Source organism: Kryptolebias marmoratus, linkage group LG13 (assembly GCF_001649575.2).
Source record: "Kryptolebias marmoratus isolate JLee-2015 linkage group LG13, ASM164957v2, whole genome shotgun sequence".
Taxonomy (NCBI): domain Eukaryota; kingdom Metazoa; phylum Chordata; class Actinopteri; order Cyprinodontiformes; family Rivulidae; genus Kryptolebias; species Kryptolebias marmoratus.
In genome coordinates, this window is record NC_051442.1 from 4,628,488 (window position 1) to 4,639,460 (window position 10,973).

The window sequence follows — 10,973 nt, forward strand, 5'->3', positions numbered from 1 at the left end:
GGGGGGGGCGGCAGAACGTCCGGCTAACCTCCCGATCCGAGCAGTTTTCCTCTGGCCTAAAAGCCGTATGTCTGATGGAGGACACATTTAGCAGCTCACCTGATGACGAAGTCGATGTCGTTGTTGGCGATGGTGACGACGACATCAGGCACATTGTATGGGGTGTCCAGGTGGCTTTCCATGGTGGCTCTAAAGAAACAGACAGAGGGACACAGAAAGAAAAGAAAGCCCACGTTTATACAACAATTGTGAGCAATAAAACTGTGACATTCTGTAACAAATAAATGAAACAATGGAAACAAAGTAATTAAATAATAAAACCTCTAAACACTGACTGTACAAGAGAAAACATGAAGGTGTCTAAGGTCATGTTTGAATTAAATAATACGAAAACTAAACTCTTGTAAGTACTCTTTAATTCTATCCTGAACTAATAAACAGAAAAGAGTTTAAAAATCATCAGCTGATGCTCACACACACACACACACACACACAACAGGCTCCAGAAAAACTGCTTCACTGAAGTCAAACGGTTCTGTTCTGTCAGGCTGTTAATGGAGAAAAGTTTATAAATGTAAGAAGAGACTTGAAGTTTCTTCAGTTTTAAATGACTTCACTATGAAATGACTGATGACAGTCAAAAAAAAAAAAAGTTAACAGAATAAAAGTCTAAAAATAAAGAAATAAAAGAAGCATCTTTGTGACCGAGACAAACTGAAAAGATGTCTTTTTTTAGATCCGAGCGAGTAAACTCAACAGGAGAAAGGAGGTGAACACGTTTGGGTCGTACCTCATGGCGTTCTTCAGGAGCTCTGGCAGGATGTAATCCAGAGGCAGAGGGATGAAGGGGAAACGCGCCGCCACGTGTCCATTGATCCTCACCTTCGGGGAGTTTCCGTACTGATGCTCACACAGACGCCTGTTGGGCACCACGGACATTCGTCATCATGTTGAAGTCGGAATATAATAAAGATTTTACTAAATGTGTCCAATCAACCAGAAGTCAGGTTTTCATTTTTATGTTGAAAGGTTCGTGTTCATGATGGAGGAGTCCTAAAGTGCCCTAAAGAGAGACGTTTAGGACACTTTTAATCAAATGTACAGGAAACAAGAGGAAAGTCTTGATCATTTTTCCCATGAGATTAAAAAGTTAGACTGTTTTTAAATTTGTATCTGACTAAACCTCTTAAAAAACTACAGCAGGTTCGTTTTAACAGGACACATTTAGACAGTTTAGATTTTTTTATTAAATATGACACTTGGAATGAATTTATATACAATTCAGCCAGTAATAAAAAGTAAAAAAGTAAGTAAAAATATAAAAAATATTCTCAAGAATGTGTACTTTTGTTGCGTTACAGATTAAACAAAAGCAAATAAAGGGTTTATTGCTCCTCACACCGCTGATTCGCTCCCAGAATCATCTGCTCCTCTTTAAACCTGGCAAACCGGATTAACTCTCCAAACAAGTCCTTTGATAAGACGACAGAAGGTAAACGAGATTGATGGCTCATATCTCCGTCACACTTCCAGCCACTCAAACACACACGTGCCCCTGAACGTTTATCAGATGAACTCTGACACGCCGCTGTCAACGAGGAGCTCGATAAATAAACGCGCTGCGAAACAAAAACCACTCACCTGGCGAAGTCCACCCACTTCTCGATGATCTTTTTAGGAGACAGACGTCTGCAGATGATCCCAACGAAATCAGGCTGAAACAAAAACACAAATCAATCACAAGCGGTTCTATAATAACCTAGAAGATCTAGTGGTATAAACTGACAAAAAAAAAAAGATGTAGCTTCGTTTAAACACAATAGGCTGTTAGGAAACTACAGCAACTTTCAATAAATCTTTCATTAAGATCAACAAACTGAACAAAATAACAAAATAAATAAAAGTTGGGTTTTTCCCCCACTTATGGATGAAGGTTGAGCAATCTGACAAATATATCTAGACTATCTCATCTATTTCCAGCCCAGATCAGTAACTCTTTGGTTTAAAACCAAACTAATCCCAAATCAGAGACTTTGTATTGTTTTGGGACACAAATGGCCGAGTTCCACAGATACATGGAGAACAGGGACTGCCTGTCCCGCTCCTCCTCCTCCAAAAGAGAAACAAATAAAATTAGAAAAGCGTAAAAAGAACTGCGACTGACCGTGGCCTATCCGATAATCTGTTAGGACTGAAGTTAATCAAATATTAACTGTGACCATTTAGATTACTTGGACATTAACCAAGCCGTTCCTCCAGATGCTGTATCTGAACACACAGCTGTGCTGAAACAGTTTGAACGATGTGACCAGCAGACGTACATTGTCTTCGTGCAGGGCGAGATGGTGCGTGGCCAACATACGGATTCCCAGACGGGAGCACAGTGTTGTATCCAAAAAGTTCCGGATGATCGTCTCATCCTGTAACAGCAAGAAAACACAGTTCATTACCAGCCAATAAAACACATCCTCCCCCAACAGCCTGATTAACAGTAAACCAGAGGCTTTTTGGCTCGCCTCATCAGAATGAGGCTCCTGAGTTTATAGTGTCAGACTTTTAAAATGATAAATACTCCGACAGTGAAAGAAGCCTTTCTTAAATCAAAGACAACATGGGAGGAAATCATGAATCAGAGTGCTGCGAGTACCTGGATGTGTCGGCGACACTCCCTGAAGCCCTGGGCCAGCATGGTCACCACGTCTTTGTGGTCATCCAGCAGCTGCTGCACCAGTTTACAGAACCGAGCCTCCGCTTCCTGATCCTTGATCTGTCCGAACACACAAACCTCCCATCAGACCTGCAGATCCTGACTTTCCTGGAGCGTGCTGTTTAAATGTGATCCAAACTCAACTCTTCCTCTGCCCTGATACATTCATCTGTTTGTGTCCCTGCAAATATTGCTCCACAGTTTTATTCTAGCTGCTTCAATTTAGTTTTCACTTTCATGGTTTTTATTAACAAGGTTCTTATCAAAACATCTATAAAACCATTCCTTTTTAAGTCAAACGTAAACCATGTGGCAGATTGGGATAAAAAAAAGAGTTAAGAGAAGTAGAAGCAACTAGACAAGACTGAGGAGAGTGAGATGGGAAGATGGAAGGAGTGTGAGGAGCTGAAGAATGAAGAGGACGAAAGGAAAAGAAGAGCAGAGGTTATAGAAACTGGGGAGCAGGAAGTGGAAAGGATAAATGAGGATGAGGTTTGGAAAGTTTCGAAGAGGATGAAGAAGGGGAAGGCAGTTGGACCTGATGAGGGATGGAAATGTCTCGGAGAGATGGCATTTTTGAGAGTGAGAAGATGAAGATCTGGGAGAGAGTTGTGGAAGCTAGACTCAGACAAGACGAGACTATTTGTGAGCAGTAGGGTAGGGTTTCATTCCAAGAAAGAGCTCCACAGATACCATGTTTGCTTTGAGGATGCTGATGTGGCTTTTTCAGATTACTTGGACAATAATGAAGCCTTTGTGTTTTTGTGGATTTAGTAAAATCATACGACAGGGTGCAGAGGGAATCTGGAGCGGCAGAGAAGGATGTTAGAAGTTAGAGAGGACAGACTGAGATGGTTGGGACATGTGCAGAGGAGGGACAGAAGGATGTTAGAGACAAAGAGGAGACATATGGATGCAGTTAGAGAGGACATGGAGGGAGTAGGAGGACAGAGTTAGACGGAGGAGGACTCGCTGTGGCGACCTCTGAGGGAAAGAAAGAAGTTCCTGTTTTGCTCCACCCTGAGAAACGCTGAACTCAACCTGTGTCTGCCTGTCTGCCCGTGTCTGTGCAGTACTTCCTGTTTGTGCGCAACACTCACCTCGGGAAAGTCGCTCAGCATGTGGTAGGCTCTGATGTACAACTCATGCTGCGGGGAAGACAAAAAAAAAACAGGCAGAGGTTTTAGTCAGGGCGATTCTCGGGAACAAACTGTTCGAGTTGACAGCATCACGCCAGCAGCAGCCGACCCCCACCAGGCCCCGCAGTAATACCAGCAAGCCACCATGTGGCCGGGGAGCACTGCAGGACAGGTCACTGAGTTTTCCTCTCAGCGCTTTCTTCTGTGCAGCACTCAGAACAACTACCTGCAATACACCTTATTGCATTTTTAAAAAAATATAACCTACATTTGAACAGGTGGCTTATAAAAGGACTTTTGCTTTTTGCAATTAATGCAGAAAGCTCTGAGACGCCAGAGGAGGAGATATCTGGGTTAAAGTTCATCAGCAACAACAGCAGCTGAGAACAGCTTACTGGAAGAAACCGGCTGAGGGAGATGCAGACTCAGCAAATATGTCCAAAGCAAATGACTTTTCTTTTTTTTTTTTTACAAGTTAATGTAAGTTTGAGTTACTTCTTTTGTAATATCAGCTTGTACAGGATGTGCCAACATTTGCACAAAGTAGTACAGAGGAGTTTTAAACAGAGAACAATGTGTTCCCAAATCTGATCGCCCTTCTTCTGGAGAAACAGGACTTCAGAAAGTCGACAAAAAGCGTACAGAAAAGCCAACGTAAACGTGAAATAAATCGATGAAAACTGGAGAACGCGACAGAGTTCACATGCAAGACATTCTGCACATTAAAACCGCCAACGCTGACAAAAACGGAGTACTTTGAAACGACTAGTATTTGCGTCTGAAACGGTTTAGAAGTCAAGCCTGTCGCTGACTGTTATGTCTGCTGCCGGTTCATTTGATACGCAGAAGCGGACAAACGTGCTTCTCACACAAAACGTGATCGTGCCTGAACCGAGAGTTTGTGGTGTTAAGAGGTAAACAACAGGGGTGTATCAGTACTGACAGTTCAGTGCAGGTAGAGGGACAGAAACGACAAATCCTTTAATCACCGCTGCCATCCAGAAACAAGTGGACATTATAGTTAACAACATGACAGAAAAAAAGCAAAGAAGCTGGTTCTAAAATGCACAGAATCTGCCCATTTGATTCAAATCAGCTGTGTGGAAAAGCTCTGCTCTCCGGTGATCACAGCCTCGCTCTGCCCCTCAGTCCTCCCCGTAACCATCTAACTCCCACCAGCATTAAGCTTTTGTTTGCGGTGAGAAAAGTGCAGCGGACATTCTTTCCCAGGTCAACACAATCCGCTGGGTTTTTTTTTCTCCAGGTATTTAGGTCTTCAGCTCTGCTCTCATCAGAAGGAGCTGAAACATTATACCCACATGGACTCGCCGACTTCCACCCCATTCAATAAAAGACTTCTCAGGAACTTTGGTAACTCAGCCAGAAATTCTATTCTTCTCTGTTCAAGCAGAACCAAAACATCGTTTGTTGGCACAGAGTTGGATGAGTTTGTTAAAGTTAAATAACTGGGGGTTAATTTAACTCAAACTCAGAGAATTTTAAAAAAATTACGTTAGAAAACAGCAACTATTTCTTGCTTTTGTTTACAACTAAATTCTGAGATCGGTTATGGAAATTCTCCTGTTAGAGTTCAGAGTAAATCGGCACATTTGCATCTGATTTTCACTCCAGCTTTCGTTTCAACGCTCGGTTTCCTTCCCTCAAAACGACTTTTCTTCATCCTCACAGCTTTCAGTCGCCGTTTCTTTTCACTTTCGACCCGGCGTTTCTGATTCCATCGCACTCCCCCTGACTCTGTTTACACCCGGAGATGACCCGGCGTGCCCCGAGGCCGTCTGAATCCAACTCATTAATGTTGGCTTCAAAACCTGATCCTGCTCATTTCACCCATTTGTTACTAATTCTGCTGCAGACTTCAGGTAGTGAATCGTGTTTTTACAGGTTATTTTTAAGCACAGATGATAAACAGATACAAAGAAATTTAAAAACATTGAAAAAGTGCATACTTTGACATCTTTAAATATGTACTCATATTTATTGTTTTTTATGATTTTTCTTAAAAGAAATAAAGAAATTATTTTAGTAAACAAATTATTTTGTTTAAATTTATTACCACTTTTTAAACTTTTTGAAGAAATGTGGTTGGAAAAGCCTCCCCCCCCTGTCATTCAAAGGTCACCAAAGGCCCCTCCTCTGTGTCCCAGTTGTCATTTTCCTGTTATAGCATCAGCTGCAGTGGCGTGTTTCACATATAACTCCACACAGCATGAATCCAGACTGCACTTTGGACGGTTTGAGGGATTCTGTCCTTACCACTTGCAGAATAGTGGGGTTGCAACCGATGATGAAGGGCAAACTGCGGAAGCCCTTGATGCGGTGGGCGATTCGGACAGGCAGCTCCTTGTGAAGGTACTTGCCACTGCTCTGAGATCACACACACACACACACACACACAGAAATAATCATGAGAGACTCCAGGTTGTTTTAGCAGACACTCTGCAGAACTCAGCGTGGAGAAAATGTTTACCAAGATGTGGTGTCCGTCAGGAGACTTCCCAGAATACAGGAGGGTTGCTAAGGTTAGTCTCATTGAAGCCTGGAGACACAAAAACACACAAAGTCATGTACACACAATCCCAACCGCAAGCTAAGGATGCTGCGAAAAACAGGTCATTTTTACTTATCCTAAAAGATGACACAATTAGTATCATCTAAATACTCTGAGGTTACTTTCACTTCAGTTATGTTATGGTTTTATTAAAATGTGTTTACGTTTAACAAAAGAAACAAAAAAGGTACAAGAAGTTGAATGTTTAAACACAAACACTGAATAAAAAACTGTGCATTTCTGGAATTTATAATAAGAAGAACATACCAACCAAAGAATAAAAAAAGCAACATTACAGATTATTTTAGACCTTTATAAGCATATTTTAAATATAACTGGAATTAAGGTTTTAAGAGTACCTCATATTATTTTAAAAATGGCAATTATAACTATTATCTATAGTCAAAGGGATCTGTGTAAGATGTTTCCAAAATATGACAAAAATCAGTCAGTTATAAACACACCTCACTGATATTCAAGTTGTTGTAAAAAATGTAACCACAAGGCTGTAAAAAAAACAAATCCTACCTTCAGAAAATAAGGTCATAAGCACTTAGGTTCTTTGTAAGGCTTGTCCCAGATTTTGTCTCCCATAATACACAAAATCTGGGACAAGCCTTACAAAGAACCTGAGTGTGCAGCAACAGTCTGGATAAAATTACATATCTGAGAAACACCATGACGCTTCAAAAATCGTGTTATGTAACATGATTGCAACACCGAACACTTTAGATGTCCTGGTGTTAAACAACATCTTTCAACAACAACAAATTAACAGTTCAAATAGCCAATTAGGGCATCTTTAAATCAAAACTGAAGTCAACTCTTCTTATGATTTCTTCTAGTTTTAAAGTGTTTTAAGTATGTAAAAAAAGACCTGATTACACCTCTTGTCAACATTCAATTTGTGTGTGAATGCCTCTTATCTTGATGAAGAAAGAAAGCAAACAAGGTCGAACCAGTCAGAGCACATCTGCAGGTGACTGACTAACAACAAATGAGCCCTGAAGTCAAACAAGCATTTATTTCACCAAACGTGGCTGCGCTTATCCTGATATGAACATGTGCAAAGCTTCAGGCAAGAACAGAACAAGGAGAGGCATCCGTCTACATGAAACCTGTGAGCAGGAGTGGAGGACAGACAGGAAAAATATTTGACCTAATTCTTTTAGGTCCGACGAGCAGCGACCTCAGAGCAGTTCATGGTGAGGCTGGGAGCCACTAATGAGCCACATGACGGTTTGATTTTTCATTTTTTCAAAGTAAAGAAGAAGAATGATGTTTCATTTATGTAACTGAACTCGACAAACAGCCGTAAAGTTCCCACGTTTTGCAATGATGGGACGCTGAAGAACTTGGACTAAAGCCCTTTGGTGAGCGTGCCACAAAAGAAGGAGTCACCCGAGTTCTTTGGCACGATCCAAAAAAACCATTTGGTTTTGCCAAGAAAAACCACGAAAGGAAGGAAAACCCGATGACAAAGATAAAAGGTATCCATAATCCACACATTTTTTCTTTAAAAAAAAAAAATGTATAAAACGTGCTGCCTGCTGCCACATGTGTTTGTTTACCCGCAGAAACAGCCAGAGTGTCAGAAAATAGGTCAAACATTAAACTTACCGCTCTGATAGTGTTTGAATGCCAAACTCTGTCTTTATGGCGCTCCGCCGCCCTGATAGATTTAATCAATATTTAATCTTGAAAGTTGTCCTGCTTGTTCTTTTTGTGTGCTTGTGTTTAGCATTCAGATTCACGCTTGTATTTTCATCTAAAAATCTCCTCCTCTTGTCCTGTTCTGCCATATTCGTTTACATACAGCCTCTGGGAAGCCTAATGTAGATCAAATACATGACTCCTCCGTCTACATGATTTTTGGCGGATTCAGCCGAGTGCTTTGTTTACATTGAGTGCGGCCCGCATTTCAGAATTGCATTTAATATATCTGGAAAACTACTGGAGTAAACTCTTTCAAACTGCACCATTTGATATAGTTCAGGATAACCTTTTTTTATGACTGATTTCATACTTTGCAAAGAGTAACTTTAAATTAAACTGTTAGGATAATAGAGCTACTTCTTTATGATTTAATGTGTGTAAGCAATTCGATCTCAAGTCCACATACCTAAACATTAATTTTACTGTAATCAGAGTAGTAATAATTAATTTTATTTGAACCAAAATGGGCGAAACATTTAAGAAGACATCCTGTCTTCGAAAGATGTGGTCACTTCCTTGGTTTAATTTCTCTATCGTTGAAAATTTACCCCACATATTGGGCAATCTTCACGTTTACAGTGTTGTTGCTTAATAAACATCTTCCCTTTTCTTAAAATTGCTGGTAGTTGTTATAAAGAAGCGTTGTGGCTGCAAGTTTATCTAAAAAATATTCTGCTAACTAAACATTTTGTTCTTACTACGTTGCGTTCAGGGAACTGAGGACAAATAGGAAAATTGGAACAATCCCGTGTCTTCGATATATTAAAAAAGTATATATCAATGATGTGCACACATTAAACGTCCTAAAGAGTGTAATGTAAAAATGAAAAGGCCTCGAGTTTACATTTTTTTCTCATTTTCATTTTTGTTTTATTTAAATAAAAATTTAAACATTTTATTTTTTTAATCCATCAGAGTTGCGATGTTTGTAACAAATTTATTTTACATGGGAAAATAATTCGAGATTTATCCTCTCGCTTAGTTCAAGTGGAGCTGAAAGAAATCTTATTTGTTTGCTCTCAACATTAATTCGTCGAAGTAGCACGTGAGACATTCTGATTTACTGCAATTTCTCAGTCAGTGAACGCAACACCAACTGAGCGCTAACCGCTAGCTTTGCTATCAGGCGTCAGCTAGCTCACTCCCTCCTAGCCAGAGATGCATGATCATCTTCTTGGGGGAGAACACCGGCATAAAAGTCACCTTCTCACCTTTTCCGCAGACACGTCTATTGCAGACTGGTTGTAAAACGAAGTGACAGTCTTCGAGCGCTCTCTTGCTAGCTCTGAAAATCCCTGCGCCGATGATGTGGACCGAAATCTGCGGGTCCCGGTGACTGACATCTGCGGTAATGTTTTGGTTGCGGTGGCCAGCAAGAGGCTACCGAGCCTCGGCCTGGCCCTGCCGGTGACACCGCTCAGCATCTCCGCCGCTATACCCGCCATTCCCGGACGCATTTGGAGCCGAGCAGTGAGCGCGAACAGGGCTGGCCTGTTCTCGTAGAAACACTAAAATTCTACAGCCGTTATGAGGCCATCGGGGTCGTCGTCTCGTCCTAGTGCACAAAGGCACTGAGTACTAGAGTAGCGAGAGGGTACGGAAAGGCCTTTGTGCGCATTGGCCAGTGGGATGAGATCTCAGTGAATGACACGACCGCTGAGCCAATCAGCTTCACCGAGAGGCGGAGCCAAACCGAAACCACACCCCGGCACATTCTGTACTGTACATTTTACTCGCACGTTCCCTGAGGAATTATAACAATACCAGAACTAATTTAATAATAAAATTTGAACTCAAATTAGAAGCATATGAAGACAAATTAAATGTAAATACGGAAAATTATTTACCATATATTTTCAGTCAAGTTTTTTTTTTTTTTCAGGTAAAACTTATAATTTTTCTCACTCTTTTGTTGTTATGGCTTTTTTGGGAGTGATCAAAATGGACAGAATTAATAAAGGAGCATATCAGGGGGGCATCTCAGGTTGAGAGGTTTGGTGACTAAAGCCAGTATCTTACTGAGGCTAGTTTGCAACTCAATGACTCAAAACACAGCTGCAGTCTCACTAAATTAAGGGTTTTTCATAGACAGTTTTTGAAAATCACTGCCTATTTTTGTTCCAGGCCATGCACATTTATTGCTGTCCACTTCATTTTCGCCTCAGACTAGAAACCTGGTCACAAAGCACAACAATTAGCAAAGCCTGCTGGTTTGGAGTGTGACGTTCGCAGATCTTTTGACCTCCAAGATAACTGCAACGTAGCATAAAAATCCAGCCGCAAAATGTGGTCTAAAACACCTTTGTTATGCCTAAACATTTGGACACAAACTTACTGTTAGATCCTTCTATATATTACTTTTAGAATAGCACACGGAAGAAAATTTGAAAAAACAAGAGAAATTAAGAAATAAGGCTAAAGACAAAGCATTTGCAAGACAGGAAGATAATTAACAAAAGCTATAGGAAAAGTTGGAAATATTACAATTAAATTACAGAAACAAAAATATATCAGACTGCACCTGTACTCTGGCTTCACACTCCTGATAGACAAACCCGATTGTGGCATTATTTCAAAAAGGTGCGTAAGCAAAATTAAAACCACTTTCAGAGAATCATGGTAAGGACAGTTTTCAGTAACAGAAGTGATGAAGCTGTATGAACGACTTGTGTAAAAAAATCTAAAAATGGAGAAATTCCATCTTCATTTTACCACTTACAGAACAATGACAGCTACTCATTATTGTAATGTACAGGTGCTGGTCATAAAATTAGAATATCATGAAAAAGTAGATTGATTTCAGTAATTCCATTTAAAAAGTGAAACTTGTATATTATATTCA

The 10,973-nt window shown here is 40.5% G+C and overlaps 1 protein-coding gene across 1 annotated transcript in view; it reads right to left on the minus strand.

Annotated features, from left to right (window-relative positions):
• The window catches only part of bckdk (branched chain ketoacid dehydrogenase kinase), a 14,099-nt gene extending 4,368 nt beyond the window's left edge, over positions 1-9,731 (minus strand). Inside the window, exons 1-9 of the mRNA XM_017419906.3 lie at positions 9,343-9,731; positions 6,335-6,403; positions 6,121-6,231; positions 3,808-3,855; positions 2,648-2,767; positions 2,322-2,420; positions 1,642-1,715; positions 791-919; positions 100-189 (exon numbers count right to left, since the gene is read on the minus strand). Of these exons, the coding sequence (XP_017275395.1) occupies positions 100-189; positions 791-919; positions 1,642-1,715; positions 2,322-2,420; positions 2,648-2,767; positions 3,808-3,855; positions 6,121-6,231; positions 6,335-6,403; positions 9,343-9,588 (986 nt within the window). The 5' untranslated portion in view covers positions 9,589-9,731. The remainder of the gene's footprint in view (positions 1-99; positions 190-790; positions 920-1,641; positions 1,716-2,321; positions 2,421-2,647; positions 2,768-3,807; positions 3,856-6,120; positions 6,232-6,334; positions 6,404-9,342) is intronic.
• Between the last annotated feature and the right edge of the window lie 1,242 nt (positions 9,732-10,973).